Here is a 20,627-nt window from a genome sequence, read left to right on the forward strand (position 1 = left end):
TTAAGTGATTAATATATTTATTAAAGTCTCACATTTACATAGGTTCACAACTATTCAGAGCAAAATAGGGTTGCTGCCACACAGATGGCATCAGTTCTGATGGACTGTACATCACACAATTGCCCAACTCTAAATCAAGACCTTATGCTGTGTTCATAACCAAGTGGGAAGGTGTTATTTACCACATACAAAACCTACTTGAACGCCCCTCCAACTGGTAATTACTAGTGGGAAACTCATATATCATCCCTGAGCGCCAACTTCTCCCACATGTTGACCTCTGATGTCACCCACTAAAGAAATTACCCCGATAACAGCATTTTAGGCAGTTACATGCAGTAAAACATTATTTATAAAAAGCTATCTATTAATGTTTTTGAATACATATGTTTACAAGCATGTTAGCTGTACTTTTAGTTTATGATTGACGCAGCTTGTTTGCCATTAGCCAATCAGCGTTTCTCAATGAGTTCAAAGCATGTGAATGCATCCAACTGATATTTACGACTTCACAGCTGGTAATTACCACCTTCCCACTCGGTTATGAATGCAACATAAGCTCCAGGATAAAGTCCCTGTGTAGATTTAAAAGGTTTGGATGGGTGTAACCAACATCACAGAAACCCATAAGAGAAAGACTAAACTGTTACCATATTGCTAACACCTATCAAATCTTCTGAGATCTACACAGGTGCCTAGGGGTTAGGGTCTAAGGGCCAAAGTGGAATTGAGCAAATTATCTAGATTCTAGGCCCTTTCAAAATGTTATATCTGTATATAAAGTGTACAAAAAAGCCCAGCTTCTTTTAAAGAAACTGCATTGAATGAACAGTTTCTCAGTGTATAGTGTTGAGCAAATCAGACAATGCATTTCTAAAGACTGGTATGTTTTCATTTAAAAACACCAGTGATGTCATGGCTTCATTAAATGTGTAGGAAGTTCTAAACGGTTCCATAAAGAAACATCAAAAACAACCACAATGGGAAAATGTGTTGAAAATCTGACATTATCAAAGCTGATTGGGATCAATTTAAGTCACCCCCCCTATCGCGACCCCAGATATCTTACACGTTTCATCTCATACATGGCATACTAACTGTACATACAGTATACTAGTAATTCCAGTGTTGGATATTTGAAATCCACCACAGAGCAGCCAAACTGATCTTTTTTGAAAAGGTTAACAATTTGCCTATAAATACTTGTTCTGTAAAGAACGCTGGTTTCTATGACCTGGCTGACCTCGTCAGAGAGTTGTGAAGAAACAAAATGGCTTCCTTAATGACATCAGAAAGACATGGTGGTTAAAACAAGTATCCTGTATTTACCTTAATCCTTGACTGTCAAAAATAAAATGGTGTCAAAACGAAATAAGAGAAAATAGATTTTGGACTTGATACAATCCATTTCCATTAAGGTTTCCCAAACAAGTACTTATCACAAAGAGACACTAGCTACTTTATGAGAAAAAGTTAAAGTATCTTTACATTTAAACAGGATAAAGTTCTCTCTCCTTTTCTCTCTCTGTGAAAGATGGCTAGAGAATACTTGGTTAATGTTAATTCTTAAACCTTTGCAACAATTTGGGAACAAACTTTTTCCGATGTATGAAATTGCATAACCTACATCATCATGATCAACACTGATGTAATTCAGATGACATAATTACATTTGAAGTTACAATAATGGTACTTGTAAAATGCCATAGCTTATTAAATCGAAATGGCAATTTCTGAAGTTCCATTTTGGACTGTTAGTTAGTTGTTGGCTGCATCCGCCTGCCTTGGCCAGCTCTCCTCCTCTATCCCAGAGTCATACTCCTCCTCAGACTCCTTAGCAGGTGCTCTGGAGACACACAAAAAAAGATTAAATTCTGCTGCAAATAAATGAAAAGTCATGGTAAAAAAAAAAGTATTTTCAATTAAATTGCTGTGAAACCACACCATATAAGATTTGCATGGATCCTCAGATCCTCAAAAGGTTCTACAGCTGCACCACCGAGAGCATCCTGACTGGTTGCATCATTGCCTGGTATGGCAACTGCTCGGCCTCTGACCGTAAGGCACTACAAAGGCTAGTGCGTACGGCCCAGTACATCACTGGGGCCAAGCATCCTGCCATCCTGGACCTCTATACCAGGCGGTGTCAGAGGAAGGCCCTAAAAATTGTTAAAGACTCCAGCCACACTAGTCATAGACTGTTCTCTCTGCTGCCGCTCGGCAAGCGGTACCTGAGCGCCATGTCTAGGTCCAAGAGGCTTCTAAACAGCCTCTACCTCCAAGCCATAAGAGTCCTGAACATCTAATCAAATGGCTACCCAGACTATTTGCATTGCCCCCCCCTCTTTTACTCCGCTGCTACTCACTGTTATTATCTATGCATTGTCACTTTAATAACTCTACCTACATGTACATATTACCTCAATTACCTCGACTAACAGGTGCCCCTGCACATTGACTCTGTACCGGTAGCCCCTGTATATACAGTTGCAAGAAAAAGTATGTGAGCCCTTTGGAATTACCTGGATTTCTGCATAAATTAGTCATAAAATTCGATCTGATCTTCATCTTAGTCACAACAATAGACAAACCAATAACACACAAATTATTGTATTTTGTTGTCTATATTGAATACATCTTTTAAAAACATTCACAGTGTAGGTTGGTAAAAGTATGTGAACCCCTGGGCTAATGACTTTTTCAAAAGCTAATTGGAGTCAGGAGTCAGCTAACCTGGAGTCCAATCAATGAGACGAGATTGGAGATGTTGGTTAGAGCTGCCTTGCCCTATAAAAAAAACTCACAAAATGTGAGTTTGCTATTCACAAGGAGCATTGCCTGACGTGAACCATGCCTCGAACAAAAGATCTCAGAAGACATAAGATTAAGAATTGTTGACTTGCATAAAGCTGGAAAGGGTTACAAAAGTATCTCTAAAAGCCTTGATGTCCATCAGTCCACGATAAGACAAATTGTCTGTAAATGGAGAAAGTTCAGCACTGTTCTACTCTCCCTATGAGTGGCCGTCCTGCAAAAATGACTGCAAGAGCACAGCGCAGAATGATCAATGAGGTTTAGAAGAATCCTAGTGTCAGGCTAAGACTTACAGAAATATCTGGAACATGCTAACATCTCTGACGAGTCTACGATACGTAAAACACTAAACAAGAATGGTGTTCATGGGAGGACACCACGGAAGAAGTCACTGTTGTCCAAAAAAACATTGCTGCACGTCTGAAGTTTGTAAAAGAGCACCTGGATGTTACACAGCACTTCTGGCAAAATATTCAGTGGACAGATTAAACAAACTTTGAGTTGTTTGGAAGGAAAACACAATACTGTGTGGAGAAAAAAAAGGCCCAGCAAACCAACATCCAAATCTCATCCCAACTGTAAAGTATGGTGGAGGGAGCATCATGGTTTGGGGCTGCTTTGCTGCCTCAGGGCCTGGACAGATTGCTATCATTGACGGAAAAATCAATTCCCAAGTTTATCAAGACAATTTGCAGGAGAAATTAAGGCTATCTGTCCGCCAATTGAAGCTCAACAGAAGTTGGGTGATTTAACAGGACACCGACACAAAACACAGAAATAAATCAAAAACAGAATGGCTTCAACAGAACAGAATATGCCTTCTGGAGTGGCCCAGTCAGAGTCCTGACATCAACCCAATTTAAAATGCTGTGTGATGACCTTAAGAGCAGTTCACACCAGACATCAAGAATATTGCTGAACTGAAACAGTTTTGTAAAGATGAATGGTCCAAAGTTCCTCCTGATCATTGTGCAGGTCTGATCCGCAAATACAGAAAACGTTTGGTTGAGTTTATAACTGCCAAAAGGAGGGTCAACCAGTTATTAAATCCAAGGGTTCACATACTTTTTCCACCCTACACTGTGCTGTGAATGTTTACACGGTGTGTTCACTAAAGATATGAAAATGTATAATTGTGTATAAAATGCGTTCAGCGTTACAAATAAAACTGACTTCTATTTTAGCGCTTGGTAATGCAGACGCTCGTTGGCGCCCGCAAGCTGTGTGGAGGCAATAATTGAATAACATGTATGTTTAAATTTATTTTGCAACACTCACGCACGTGACGTGAGCGGAGTGGTCAGCATGTTACTTATTCACTTTAATACTGTATTGTCCCCAACCGAGTTGAGTCTCTGGTAATTATGAATACTTACTTTACATACACAGGCACTGATTTCCCTTGGACCACGTCTTCGTTCAGCTCAACAGCCATGATGTCTGAGTGTGGCACTTCAAACATGGGTTCAAGAAGCAATTTTTCCTTAAAAAGACAAGAGAAGGAATATTACTCCCCACCATCAAAGGTTTAAGATGTACATTTCAAAATGCATATAAAACAATTACATTTCATATTCTTAAATATACATTTAAAAATGTAAATCACAATTTATACATTACTGTACATTTCAAAATATATATTGGAGGTGCTTACCATAATGGACCTTAGCCCACGAGCACCGGTCTTCCTTTCCAAAGCCAACCTGGCGATGGCTCTCAAGGCATCTGGAGTTACATTCAGTTCACACTGGAATGAGATTAAGGTAATACAAGTGTTAATGAAATCATCACAACTTTTTTGGAGGGTACACACAAAGACATCAGAACCTACAGATGTATGTACACAGACACTAGTGTCTGCACATCCAAACACAGATAAATACAGTACGCACACCCTTCCTCCCCCCCACACCACCTCCCCTCCTGAAACACGCTGTCCATGCTGAACAGGGTCTGGTACTGGGGGATGACGGCGTTACTACTACTATCACTGCTACTTATATTACTACTACTACTACTACTATTACTACTACTACTACTGCTGCTGCTGCAACTACTACTACTTAAATTACTACTACTATCACTACTAATGCTACTATTACAACTGCTGCTACAACGACTACTACTATTCCTGCTACTACTATTCCTGCTACTACAACTGCTGGTACGACTACTACTGCTACTCCTACTATTCCTGCTACTACAACTGCTGGTACGACTGCTACTAATACTACTGATCCTACTACTACTAATACCACTGATCCTACTACTACAACTGCTGCTACTATCATAACTGCTACTACTACTACTTATATCACTACTACCATTACTACTGCTGCTATTGCAACTGCTGCTACTACTACTACAACTGCTGCTACTACTACAACTGCTGCTACTACTACTACTACAACTGCTGCTGCTACTGCTGGTACTACTACAACTGCTGCTACTACTACAACTGCTGCTACTACTACTACTACAACTGCTGCTACTACTACTACTACTACAACTGCTGCTGCTGCTGCTACTGATAATGCTGCTGCTACTACTACTATAACTGCTACTACTACTACTACAACTGCTGCTGCTACTGATAATGCTGCTGCTACTACTACTACAACTGCTGCTACTACTGCTGGTACTACTACTGATACTACTGATAATGCTGCCGCTACTACTGCTACTGATAATGCTGATGCTACTACTACTACTACAACTGCTGCTACTACTACAACTGCTGCTACTACTACTACAACTGCTGCTACTACTACTACTACAACTGCTGCTGCTACTACTACTACAACTGCTGCTGCTACTACTACTACAACTGCTGGTACTACTACTGATACTACTGATAATGCTGCCGCTACTACTGCTACTGATAATGCTGCTGCTACTACTACTACAACTGCTGCTACTACTACTACAACTGCTGCTACTACTACTACTACAACTGCTACTACTACAACTGCTGCTGCTACTACTACAACTGCTGCTACTACTACTACTACAAATGCTGTTACTACTACTACAACTGCTGCTACTACTACTGATACTACTGACAATGCTGCCGCTACTACTGCTACTGATAATGCTGCTGCTACTACTGCTAATGCTGCCGCTACTACTGCTACTGATAATGCTGCTGCTACTACTACTACAACTGCTGCTACTACTGCTGGTACTACTACTACTACTACAACTGCTGCTACTACTACTACAACTGCTGCTACTACTACTACTGCAACTGCTGCTACTACTGCTGGTACTACTACAACTGCTGCTGCTACTACTACTACAACTGCTGCTGCTACTAATACTACAACTGCTGCTACTACTGCTGGTACTACTACTACTACAACTGCTGCTACTACTACTACAACTGCTGCTGCTACTACTACTACAACTGCTGCTACTACTGCTGGTACTACTACTACTACAACTGCTGCTACTACTACTACAACTGCTGCTACTACTACAACTGCTGCTACTACTGCTGGTACTACTACTGATACTACTGATAATGCTGCCGCTACTACTACTACTGATAATGCTGCTGCTACTACTATTACTACTGATACTGCAGCTACTACAACTGCTGCTACTACTACTTATATTACTACTACTGCTGCTGCTATGACTACTATCACTACTGCTGATCCTACTACTGATCCTACTACTATTGATGCTAATACTACATCTGCTGCTACTACTATCACAGCTACTACTATTGCTGCTACTATTACTACTACAACTGCTGCTATAGTACTACTGATGCTACTACTACTACTGACACTATTACTACTACTGCTGCTACTACTGCTACTCCTACTAATATTACTACTACTACCACCACCACTTCTACTACTACCACCACTACTACTTATATTACTACTACTACTACTACTACTACAACTCAGTCCTTCCAGGATTTGGCAGAGATTTGTTGTGATATTTGCAGGCATTGCTGCGGCAATTCTAACATTTTGCATGGCAATATGCGATGAGGGAAAACGTTTGTTTGCGTCTGGATCGACTGAATCACATTATGCTGGAAATATGGGGTGGTCGGCAGTTTTATGTAATAATATTGCAATGACTGTTTTATGTACAGAATGGCAAAATCCTGAAGGGACCAATTATTACTACTATGACTATTACTACCACCACTAACCCCACTATTACTTCTACCACCACCAGTAACACTAATACTTCTACTACTACTACTACTACTACTACTCCCACCACCACCAGTAACACTAATACTACTACTACTACTACTACTACCACCACCACCAGTAACACTAATACTACTACTACCACCACCACCAGTAACGCTAATACTACTACTACTACTACTACTACCACCACCACCAGTAACACTAATACTACTACTACTACTACCACCACCACCAGTAACACTAATACTACTACTACTACTACTACCACCACCAGTAACACTAATACTTCTACTACCACTACTACTACCACCACCACCACCACCAGTAACACTAATACTACTACTACCACCACCACCAGTAACACTAATACTACTACTACTACTACTACCACCACCACTAATAATAACAATAATGAGTCTCCACCTTGTCCATGCTGAACAGTGCCTGGTACTGTGGTATGACAGCATTGCGTGGCTCCGTCAGGATCCTAACCAGGGTCTCCTCATCCAGGCTGTGCAGGGGAACCACCACAGGCAGGCGCCCCACAAACTCGGGGATCATCCCAAACTCGATGAGGTCCCGGGCCTCCACGTGCTTCAGGAGTCGGTCCTTCTCCTTGATCTCCAGCACGGCGTCCATCTCCGCTCCGCTGCTGTTGGCCAGGTCTGCAGCCGCAGCCGCCCGACGCCCCTGTCCCATATTGGACGGCGTTCCGAAGCCCAGATACTGCAGAGAGGAGGAGGGATTCAGTTAAAGAGGGACAGTTCTGCTACTATAGGCTGATGTTGGCTGATTTTGTACTTATGTTGCATTGTCTATTTTGTTATTTTTTAAACTTTTCTCCATAATAACAAAAAATATAGTGCATTTGGAAAGTATTCATACCCCTTGACATTTTCCACATTTTGTTACGTTACAGCCTGATTCTAAAATGTATTAAATAAAAAATCCTCAGCAATCTTAACACAATACCCTATAATGAAAAAGTGAAAACAGGTTGTTAGAAATTTTAGCAAATGTATTAAAAATAAAAAACAGAAATACCTTATTTACATAAAACCCTTTGTTATGAGACTCAAAGTTTTTTATTTTTTTTTACCTTTATTTAACTAGGCGAGTCAGTTAAGAATAAATTCTTATTTACAATGACGGCCTAGGAACAGTGGGTTAACTGCCTGTTCAGGGGCAGAACGACAGATTTGTACCTTGTCAGCTCGGGGGTTTGAACTTGCAACCTTCCGGTTACTATTCCAACGCTCTAACCACTAGGCTACCCTGCCGCCCCAAGTTGAGCTCAGGTGCATCCTGTTTCCATTGATCATCGTTGAGATGTATCTACAACTTGATTGGAGTCCACCTGTGGTCAATTTAATTGATTGGACATGATTTGGAAAGGCACACACCTGTCTATATAAGGTCCCACAGTTGACAGTGCATGTCACAGCAAAAACCAAGCCATGAGATCAAAGGAATTGTCCATAAAGCTCCGAGACAGGATTGTGTCGAGGCACAGATCTGAGGAAGGGTACAAAAACATTTCTTCAGCATTGAAGGTCCCCAAGAACACAGTGGCCTCTATCATTCTTAAATGGAAGAAGTTTGGAACCACCAAGACTCTTCCTAGAGCTGGCCACCTGGCCAAACTGAACAATCAGAGAAGGGCCTTTGTCAGGGAGGTGACCAATAACCTGATGGTCACAATGACAGAGCTCTAGAGTTTCTCTGTGGAGATGGGAGAAACTTCCAGAAGGACAACCATCTCTGCAGCACTCTACCAATCAGGCCTTTATGGTAGAGTGGCCAGACCGAAGCCACTCCTCAGTAAAAGGCACATGACAGTTTGCTTGGAGTTTGTCAAAAGACACCTAAAGACTCTCAGACCATGAGAAACAAGATTCTGTCCTCTGATGAAACCAAGATTGAACTCTTTGGCCTGAATGCCAAGTGTCACGTCTGGAGGAAACCTGGCACCATCCCTAAGGTGAAGCATGGTGTTGGCAGCATCATGCTGTGTGGATGTTTTTCAGGGACTGGGAGACTAGTTAGGATCGAGGCAAAGATGAACAGAGCAAAGTACAGAGAGGTCCTTGATAAAAACCTGCTCCACAGCGCTCAGGATCTCAGACTGGGGCGAAGGTTCACCTTCCAACAGGACAACGACCCTAAGCACACAGCCAAGACAACCCAGGAGTGGCTTCGGGGCATGTCTCTGAATGTTCTTGAGTGGAACCCGATCAAATATCTCTGGAGAAACCTGAAAATAGCTGTGTAGCAATGCTCCCCATCTAATCTGACAGAGGTTGAGAGGATCTGCAGAGAAGAATGGGAGAAACTCCCCAAATACATGTGTACCAAGCTTGTAACGTCATACCCAAGAAGTCTCGATGCTGAAATCGCTGACAAAGGTGCTTCAACAAAGTACTGAGTAAAGGGTCTGAATACTTATGTAAATGTGATTAAAGTTTTTATTTGTAAAAAATGTGCAAATATTTCTAAAAAACTATTTTTCTTTGTCATCATGGGGTATTGTGTGTAGATTTATAAGGGGGAAAAAAACTATTTAATCAATATGAGTATAAGGCTGTAACGAAACAATATGTGGAAAAAGTCAAGGGGTCTGAATACTTTCCGAAGGCACTGTATATACATACACACAGGTGAATCTGCTACGAATACCCAAATCTTCTTGACCGCCCCTTGAACCTTATTAATCCCACCCACATTTGCAGTCTTTTCTGACCCAAGGCTGAATCCTAACTTGAGATAAGCCTATGCACAAATTTTACGCAAATCGTGAAAGTGCATTTTTACACACACCAATTTCAAGTTAGGATTGGTTCACAGTAACTGGACTGTATCAGGTTGAGAGCGTTGTAAACAACTAAAGTTGTTTACAACGCATTTACCTTGTAATGTCATGACGATACAGTGCCTTCAGAAAGTAGTCACATCCCTTTACTTTTTACACATTTCATTGTGTTACTGCCTGAATTTAAATTGATTAAATATACTATTTGGGGTCACTGGCCTAAACACAATACCCCATAATGTCAAAAGGAATTATGTTTTTAGAAATGTTTACAAATTAATAAAAAATGTAAAGCTGAAATGTCTTGAGTCTAAGTATTCAACTACTTTGTTATAACAAGCCTTAAGTTCAGGAGTAAAGATTTGCTTAACAAGTCACATAATAATTTTCATGGACTCACTGTGTGCAATAATGGTGTTTTGAACGACTACCTCATCTCTGTGACCCGCACATACAATTAACTGTAAGGTCCCAAGAAGGGAATTTTAAACAGATTCAACCACAAAGACCAGGTTTACAAATGCCTTGCAAAGAAGGGCACCTATTGTCACGTTCGTCATAACGAGAAGACCAAGGCGCAGCGTGATAAGAATACATACTTCTTTGAATGAAGAATAAACACTGAACAAACATACAAAACAACCATGACGCTATGCGCCACGAGTACTGACAGGCAACTACACATAGACAATAACCCACAAAATACCCAAGGAATATGGCTACCTAAATATGGTCCCCAATCAGAGACAACGATAAACAGCTGCCTCTGATTGAGAACCAATCTAGGCAACCATCGACATATAAACACCTAGATATACAACAACCCTAGACATACAAAAACCCCTAGACAATACAAAAACTACACAAGCCACCCTCGTCACACCCTGACCTAACCAAAATAATAAAGAAAACAAAGATAACTAAGGTCAGGGCGTGACACCTATTGATAGATGGGTGAAAAAAAGCAGACATTGAATAGCTCTTTGAGCATGGTGAAGTAATTAATTACATGTTGGATGGTGTATCAATACACCCAGTCCATACAAAGATACAGGCTTCTTTCCTAACTCAGTTGCCATAGAGGAAGGAAACCTCCCAGGGATTTCACCATGAAGCCAATGGTGACTTTAAAACAGTTACAGAGTTGAATGGCTATGATAGAAGAAAACTGAGGATGGATCAACATTCAATATAGTGACTCCACAACACTAACCTAATTGCTTGTAATCATTAAGGACTGGGGAGTTTTTGGGGATAAAAAATTACGGAATGGAGCTAAGCACATGCAAAAATCTTAGAGGAAAACCTGGTTCAGTCTGCTTTCCACCAGACACTCTGAGATTAATTCACCTTTCAGCAGGACAATAACCTAAAACACAAGGCTAAATCTGGAGTTGCTTACCAAGAAGACAGTGAATGTTCTAGAGTGGCCGATTTGTAGTTTTGACTTAAATGAACTTAAAAAATGAGAAACCGAAGAACTGAAAATAGTTTCTAGCAATGATCAACAACCAATTTGACAGAGCTTGAGGAATTTCTCAAATAATAATGGGCAAATGTTTCCTAATCCAAGTGTGGAAGGTGCTTCTACAAAGTATTGACTCAGAGGTGTGAATACTTATGTAAATGAGATATTTCTGTATTTAATTGTAAATAAAATTGGCTAACATTTCTAATAAACACTTTTTCCACTTTTTTTTCATTATGGGGCATTGTGTGCAGATGGGTGAGAGAAAAAATATATATATTTAATCCATTTTGAATTCAGGCTGTAACAACAAAATGTGGAATAAATCAAGGGGTATGAATATCTTCTGAAGGCACTTGATCAAAGAGCTTCAGTGTCCAGGATACACTGATTCAGGGCAATATCACTTATGGTAACACCAAAACCCCTGCACTTACAAATGCAACCTTGCCACAAAATGAAGGGCCTGAAATATCAGCCTCCTTATCTAGTCTAGTATAGTACATTTGGCCAGAGCCACACAGGGACGGCAGCCTAGTTTCATTCTGTATTGACTGTTATTTGTGTACAGTTTGTTTATTGTATGAACCACTCCACAAGAAATTCCTTGTGAAGTAGTTGAAAAAGTAGTTATTAAAAATGTGAAATTCAATTGAAATAAAATTCTGAATTAAAATGTTGACATTGAAATGTTTACCTTTTCACACTTCCTCATGCTGATGATCCGGTCCAGGCCGTTGAAGGCACCGGAGGCCACAAACAGGATGTTGGTGGTGTCCACCTGGACCGTCTCACCTCTCAGCTTCCTGGAGTTCTTCTCTGGGACGTTGATGATAGTACCCTCCAGGAGTTTGAGTAGACCCTACCAAACGACCACCAAACAGAGGACATTATAAGACACACACAATGTACAATAACCCAGTGTTTCCTAAACCTCTTCTCAACCTCTTCCAAACCTATAAATGTTTTTGCACCAGGAGAAATTCTCTCATTACCTCGCCTCATACTTGAACATACTTGCCCTAGTCATTCCTCCTCATACTTGAACATACTTGCCCTAGTCATTCCTGGGCGATCAAGCATGCGTCTAGAGCAAATATTGCGAAGGGAGGCAACATTTTTTGATTGTCTGAGTTTCAAGGGCAACTAGCCACTGAAAGTTACAAGACACACGGTTTTCCAAATAGACAATTAAGGAAGTATCACCAAGTAAAGTTTGGATGGGAAACCACTGTAACAGGTATGTATGATCCCATGTTGGAATCCTTATGGGAGATCAACAAGTCAACAAGTGTGTTTTTTTTACAGACAATGCGGTGAAAGGTCAAGGAAATCTGTTATGAAGCCAGAATCTACAGGTTTTATAACCGACAGTGTTCATGGCAGGACTGTACTGCCTGACAGTGACAGATCTACATATCTATAAATAATCAAACCACTATAATATCAATCTATACACAGTATACACTGACCTGCTGTACTCCCTCACCCCCCACGTCTCGTAACTGGTGGATTCCGGGCACACTGCCAATCTTATCCACCTCATCCAGGAACACGATGCCTGCGAGGGCCAATCAGTGAAGAGAACGAGAACCAATCACCATTCAGAGTGAGTTAGCATACAGTATATCAACATTTTTACCACACAAGAATATTTTGCTTGACCTTGGTTCGTCACACATGCAATATATATGTTACACAGCAGTCACGAAAAATGTGGGCCTACACTGTCTCTCTTTTCTATCTTTAAAGGTACAATAGGAAGAAATCACTGCACCATTTCCTGGTTACTAAAGTTCTAATGGTTCGCTTAATTTCAGTGTATGCGACAAAATAAGTATTGAATAGTGTAGAGCATCATTGTACCATCTAAACCACTAAGAAATATATTTTCAATAACTAAAAATATATTTTTTCAGATGTTTGAAGATGGTATTACAAAACTCAAAGTAAAACGAGCAAAAACGGGAAGCACAGAAAAATAGCACACATAGAATGGATCTACCGCTTCTCAGACATACTTTCAATGAGAATGACAGATCTATAACATTTCTATGTGCATTTGGTCGGGTCATCAAAACAGCTGCCTACTGTGCCTTTAATTCAGTTATTTACTTTCAAAAACATCCACTTAGGGAATTTAGAGAAGTTGATCTGCTACAAGTACAGTAACTGATAAGCTAGTCGGACAGATGGCACGTTTCATAAACGTTTCTTTATCCAATGAAATCATTCACCATCAAAACTCTACCAACTCTTAGGACAAGGACTGAGGTTGATGTGCTTAAAGTACACTACTTGATAAGATAGTCATACTGATGTCACATGTCACACACAACCACAGACATTCACATACACAAGCAAGTAAGTAACACATTATAGCATATACCTTGTTGTGCTTTCTCAACAGAGTTGTTGGCGTCTTGGAGGAGCTTGGCCACCACAGACTCAATGTCTTCGCCCACATAGCCTGCCTGGGTTAGCGTGGTGCAGTCACAGATGGCGAAGGGCACATCCAGGCACCTAGCCAGTGTCTGGGCTAAGAGGGTTTTACCTGCAATATGGATGTCAATCAATGTCAGGCAATAGGAAATACCAACACATCCATTTTACAACTTTTGTTTAAAGGAATACTACACTAAAAAAGCTTTGTGTTAAAGAGATACTTCAGGATCTTGGCCCTTTATCTACTTCCCCAGAGAGATGAACTCATGGATCCCATTTTTATGTCTCTGCGTGCAGTTTGAAGGAAGTTGCTAACTAGCGCAATCACAACAAACTGTGCAGGTCAGCAGTCAGCTATTCTAGAGCCCTTTCAGTACAGAGCAGAAACTGTCATGATGATGACGTTGAGTGTACTATAGCTTTAACACAATTTGTGTTTCCTGTAATATAAATATCATAGCCAAGAATCCGATTACAACTTATTTTGTATGTGTTTTGTTAGACCCCTCTTGGGAACTCGTAAAAGACTACGTACGACTACGCAACAGATGGCATTCATGGTTGTAAAAGTAGATGTTAGCGTATAGCAATTCTGTAATGCCATAACTGTGTCACCTTATGCAGAGCAGTGCAGGGTGAATTCAGGCCCTTGGCGCAACTCTTACTGTCCGTGTCATAACTGTGTAAAGTCAGTTTCCATCCACCCTTATGAGCATTTATGACAACTGCTACTGTATGTCATTACTACCCTACGCAGGCCTTATGACAGTGTAGGGCCAATTAAAGAGCTGACCCAATGACAAACTGTTTAATCACAGAGGGACACATGAGACTGTGCTCAAAGTAGTACACTATAGTAGAAAAAGACTTCCCTTATAGATCGGCACGTGCTCCAATTCTTCCAAACGCTCACCTGATCCGGTGGGTCCCAGCAGCACGATGTTGCTCTTCTCCAGTTTGATGTTGGCGTGGTGAGAGTCGAGCACCTCGCCCCCCCTCTTCTCCTGGGCAGGCTGCTGGCTCTGCTGCTGCACTGACGCACCCAGCGCATTGCCATGGGGATTGATCCCAGCGATCTGCAGCAACTCTGAAAGAACAGACAGAGAGGAGGTAAAGAAAGGGAGGGAATGGAGAGGCAAGAGGGGAGAGAGAGAGGTCAGCTAGGAATGTAGTGTGCTATATAGGGAATAAGGGTGTTGTGTAGAGATACTGTGAGAGTGAATAAATATTGGACTAAGGCAGTGTATTGTTACTGTGTGGAGAGATATATATACCCTGTGCATGATTAACAACAAGGTTACTAGGCCACTATCTGTCTGTCTGTCTGTATTTCTGTTTGATTGTCTTTGTCTGTCTGTATTTGGCCACCTTATCCTCTCTGTTTGTCTGTCTGTCTGTCGGACTGTCTAACTGACTGTCTGACTGTCTAACAAATGTCCTGTTCAAACAGGACTTTGGGCTAATGGGGCGACAGGAAGCCTAGTGGTTAGTGTGTTGGGCTAATAACCGAAAGGTTGCAAGGTCAAATCCCTGAACTGACAAGGAAAAAATCTGTCGTTCTGGCCCTGAACAAGGCAGTTAACCCACTGTTCCTAGGCCGTCATTGAAAATAAGAATGTGTTCTTAACTGACTTGCCTAGTTAAATAAAGGTTAAAAAAACTGGGAAAGCCTTAAAGTAACTGTCCAGTGAAAAGCTCCCTTTTAAAAGTTCATATTGTTAACTCATACCCAAATAATGTTGTTGACTCATCATATACTCGTATTAGCGGCCAAAGCATAAATTGGAGAAAAAACACTTAAAAACACCTCAAACTTTTATCTCAAACAAACCATTTTAAAAATGCTGCTATTTCCTTATAGAGGAGGATTTCATCAAGATGACCAATCAGCTGTCTACCCACATGAACATTTCTTATGACCGGTATACGCCATTCTGTTGTTTGGGTACGCCCACACCCCTCTTAACATACTTAATTACCATTTTTGGGAAGGAAAACTATTTCACTTATATTGTAATGAATTATTGGTCATATTTGATAGAAATCTGGAAACTCTGGGTCGTTACTTTAAATCCATGGATGAGGAAGGACTGCAAGAAGCCATTGTACACATGCCAAACCATTGCAGAGGAGCCTGCAAGAGAACACTTCATCCTACCATTCATTCAGCTGTGATTCTGTTTTACATTACAAATGGGTAAGGCATTTTGTTAACCTGAGTGAATGGCATGCTGTTACATTTCAAGGTGCACAGTAGAAAAAAACTGCCACTGCACTTAGTATGCATGTCGATAGTATAAAGTCGCTTCCTCTAATCTCCTCTTCTTCTTCTGCACTGATTTGAAGACATAGGATAGCTACTCAATAGTTCCTTTCACCTGTCAAGTTCATTCACATAGGTGCAGATGGAGGAAATAAGTTGCGAGGAAGGGAGAAGGCCATTCCAGACAAATGAAATACAGAGTCAAACTGGAGATAGACAGCTCAGGGACAGTACCAACCTCGTGGAGTAAGGGAGGCCTGCTTCTCCACCTCCGCCTGTGGCTTGGTGCCCGCTCCCGGAAGGTTATTGTAGATGCGCTTGTAGTGGTTGTAAACAGCCACCGCCAGCACTTTCTTTGCATAGGACTGTCCAACAACGTACTTATCCAGGTAGGCATAGATCTGAAAGACAATTTGGTAACACTTTACATAAAGCATAATGCATGATGCAGTTATAATGCATTACAAGACTTATCATAAGCATCAATGACTCTCCTTACAATGTCACATTATAATAATCTTATAATGATCCTAAAAGAACAGCCATTTAGAGTCAGTTGAAAATGTCCCACATACAGTGAAAAAAACATATTATAATGGCTCATACAAGCCAATAACAAGATATAAAGCATTATATCTACAGGCTTTAAAGGGCCTATCGTTGATTTGTACATACGTTTTGGGATTTTGAATTTGAGAGTGTCTACATTTCTCCAGCCCCAGTCCCCAACCATAGCTGTTTACACAAAAAAGTGGCCGGATGGCCGCATTGTTGTTGTTTGAATCCCAGATTGCCCCAGTAAGTAAAGTGTTATGTAAAATGTTACCAATAAGTTCTGCAGACAGTTTATAGACACATGTCCCTCTTTGGTGCTTTTGTCGTACAATCTCTACTTGTTCTTCTTTCAGTGGTATGGCGGATGTTACAAAGCCCGGTTAGCTATAACTTAACACGGATGACTGAACCACCCGTTGTCTGGCATACACAACAAGTGGATGTGTTGGGACATTGCAAGAGGACAGACAGTAGCTGGAAGGGTTGAATGCAGTTTGAATGAGATGTATCAGCCTGATTTCACATTATTGTGATTATTTTGGTAACACTACTTAAAGCCTGCAAGTATAATGCAGTTATAATGCATCAAGACCTGTCATAAACTTATATGATCCCCTTATAATGTCTAATAATCATCCTGATTACCATATACTTTTTAAAAGTCTGTATGTTTATTGGATAGAGAGATACAGGTGAAAGATAGAGGAGTGTCCTGATATAGCAGTGGGCCAGATTAGAACCAATGCTGCAGCGGTATGTGTGCACCTGAGGCAGGGGATTAGAACCCATACTGCAGCGGTATGTGTGCACCTGAGGCAGCGGATTAGAACCCATGCTGCAGCAGTATGTGTGCACCTGAGGCAGGGGATTAGAACCAATGCTGCAGCGGTATGTGTGCACCTGAGGCAGTGGATTAGAACCCATGCTGCAGTGGTATGTGTGCACCTGAGGCAGTGGATTAGAACCCATGCTGCAGTGGTATGTGTGCACCTGAGGCAGCGGATTAGACCACCAGACCATCCTACTTTTCTTCTTGTCCCACTTGTTAACACTTTACTTAAAGCCTGCAGGTATAATGCATTGTAAGACTTGTCCACTATACCTTTTTAGGAGGAGGAGGAGGTTTCTGCTGGAAGGCCAGTTTGACGGCCTCGTTGGCTGCTTCCTGCTCCTTATTGAGACTCTTGCTGGAGTCGGTCTCTGACAGCACCACAAAGAAGTGATGACATTTCTCACATTTCACAAAGCGGGTTGAAGCTAGGAAGAGGGAGGGGGGAAGGATGTTATGGCACCAACTAAGCCGGATCATGATATTGCTAGTGGGGGCATAAGCACACAAACTAGACCTGTGTTACACTTAGCTGCTCTGTGACTATGACCCATTTGTTACATAAGGACTTTATTTGTTAGTAACACGCAATATGTCTGACAGCTGTTGCCCAGTAGTCTGGCATTCCCTATAGATGTGTGAGCTGCACTGAGCCAGTAGATACTAGGTAAAGCAGATCAGTTGAAAGCTGGAGTAACACCATATTCTCTTAAATGCTGTCCCTTCCACATGATGTGCATGTCATTCAGACTGGTACTGGTACTTGTACATGTTATAAACCATATGTTCAATTAATTCAAATAAATTAAAAGAAAGTAAGTGTCAGGGTCACTGCACAGTTTGCTAGCCTGGGTTCCCGATAGGTTTGTGCTGTCTTGCCTACTCGTATGGTCAATTGGCATATTTTTGGTATAACAACGACCATATAGGAGTTGGCCATACAGCACAAACAGATCTGGGACCAGGCTAACAGTTTGCTGTTTGTTTCAAAGCACTTTTCAAAGCACTCAATTTCTCATAATTGAGATTTGCTCCTGTGCCAAGCTTGACCGTACACAAATCCTATCCTCTCTTGTCAATTCCTCTAGAAGAAAAGTAAAACACTTACACACAAAGGTTTCTACATGTGTGCAGGCATCTCCACACTTAGGACAGCGTAGCTGGCTGCCTCCTTTTCCGGAGCCACCAGAAGCTCCTCTTTTCCCACTTCCTGCATCACCAACTGACTTCTGTCAAGAGTGGAAGAGCAGAGAATGTAGATTAGGTACTGTAGCTCCTGCTGGGACTAGATCATTCACCATGAAGGAAGTTATGAAGAAGATATTATAACATTCAATGAACTTTACTTATAGCCAACAGGTATTTTTTACATTATTATTTTATTTGACCTTTATTTAACTAGGTAAGTCAGTTAAGAACAAATTCTAATCTTCAATGACAGCCTAGGAACAGTGGGATAACTTCCTTGTTCAGGGGAAGAATGACAGATGTTTACCTTGTCAGCTTGGGGATTCAATCTTGCAACTTTCGGTTACTAGTCCAATGCTCTAACCACTAGGCTACCTGCCTAGGCTACCACTCGGCTACCTGCCTAGGCTACTTGCCGCCCCAATGCATTATGATGTGATTGCAATTCATTGTAAGAATTGTCATCATAAGCATGTGTAACCTCCTTATAATGTCTTATTAATAGTAACAACATGTTAATAAGGCCTGATTTTGACATACCTTTCCTCCATCACCGGAGCCATCTTTGACATCTTTTGATGAAAAACATACAGATGATTCGGAGAAGGATCTCACAGGAACTCTTCTGGTTAATCGGACTTCAGGTGTTCCTGGTCTGCTAATAGAAAATAACTGGACTCTGGTGGAAGAGATACCTGTGAAAGTACAAGCAGATTCAATCAACTGACATACTGTTAACGTACATTTTCTAAATCAGCAAAGCAAACGTTGAGCATATTACTAATCAATAGATAAAAACACCTACATTTCCTCATGCGTGTCAATATGAATGCATAAGGGGGCACGTCGCTGAAAGTTCCCCTGAACATATTCAAAACATGAAAATGTTGACAAAGTCTTTGGATAAATAACTAACTGTAATGCATGCTCCACCACTGTATGGTTCTTTCTTGCGTAACAACACTGTAAGTCAAGTTCACATCAGCTTAGCTAGCTTTTAGCTACAAGGCTAGCAGGTAGATGTTACAGGTTACAACTTTGCAAAACAACCATGTTACCCCATTTCATATTAGTTTGCTTTTCTCAACACCTCATAATCATTATTTGTGCTGTATTTGAACATTATATGATTGTGCAACTTGCAAGCTGGCTGGCTAGAAGACTAACGTTAGCTAGCTAGCCAGCAAGTTAGCTAGCTAGCAAAATATGCTTACCTTTTTGAGAAGTTATGAACAATCTCGCCGCTGATCTGCATGTGCATGACATTCTTTTATTTAAGTCGACAGAAAAGATAGAAGTAGGAATGTGGGGAATATCACAGAGTAATAAAAAATAACTAGCCAAAGTATATGTTGACTGGCAGGCTAGCTAGCTAGCTTAGCTGGCTAACGAACCAGCAGTAGCGTTGGTAAATAGAGCACACTGTTTAGTTTAGCCAGCATTAACGTATCCAGTCTGTGTGTCTGGTCCGAACCTGTAGAAAAGGAGTTGAAAATAAGATGTAATTATTATGCAGAACAATACCCATAACACGAATGTGTTATTATACCTGGAGACTACATCTAGTTAGAGAGTGGAGACTAGTGTGGCAGAACAATACCCATAATATGAATATGTTATTATACCTGGAGACTACATCTAGTTAGAGAGCGGAGACTAGTGTGGCAGAACAATACCCATAATATGAATGTGTTATTATACCTAGAGACTACATCTAGTTAGAGAGCAGAGACTAGTGTGGCAGAACAAGTAACAAGTAACTTAACGTTCTAGCTAGCTTGCCAATAAAGTAGTCTAAACATATACTTACGATTATGCTGGCTTGAAAGCCAAACAAATACAATCATCGATGAAATGTAAATCAAATGACACTGTCATGCTGTCAATACCACAGAGGGTGCGAGTTACACAACCCTCGTGTATTTTCTTATGTGACAGTGTGTTCTTGAGTGATGTAACCAATGAATGGTGTTATGATGGGCCATTCAGAAGAGAGCAGAAAAAACGTATACCCTTTGTACAGTATATTGTAGATTGTAGATCTAGAACAACCAGAATAAGAGCAGTATTAAATA

At 40.9% G+C, this 20,627-nt stretch overlaps 1 protein-coding gene across 1 annotated transcript; it reads right to left on the reverse strand.

Annotated features, from left to right (window-relative positions):
* Positions 1-20,627, reverse strand: LOC109880835 (caseinolytic mitochondrial matrix peptidase chaperone subunit X). Its single transcript, XM_031812642.1, has 14 exons — positions 20,363-20,627; positions 19,767-20,026; positions 19,093-19,247; positions 18,473-18,593; positions 17,638-17,792; positions 16,219-16,381; positions 14,631-14,804; positions 13,662-13,826; positions 12,745-12,833; positions 11,970-12,134; positions 7,419-7,721; positions 4,469-4,561; positions 4,191-4,297; positions 1-1,846 (listed from the first exon to the last, which is right to left on the reverse strand). The coding sequence occupies exons 2-14, from the start codon at positions 19,816-19,818 to the stop codon at positions 1,759-1,761; spliced, it is 1,830 nt and encodes a 609-aa protein (XP_031668502.1). The 5' UTR covers positions 19,819-20,026; positions 20,363-20,627; the 3' UTR covers positions 1-1,758.

This window comes from Oncorhynchus kisutch, unplaced genomic scaffold (assembly GCF_002021735.2).
Source record: "Oncorhynchus kisutch isolate 150728-3 unplaced genomic scaffold, Okis_V2 Okis03b-Okis08b_hom, whole genome shotgun sequence".
Taxonomy (NCBI): domain Eukaryota; kingdom Metazoa; phylum Chordata; class Actinopteri; order Salmoniformes; family Salmonidae; genus Oncorhynchus; species Oncorhynchus kisutch.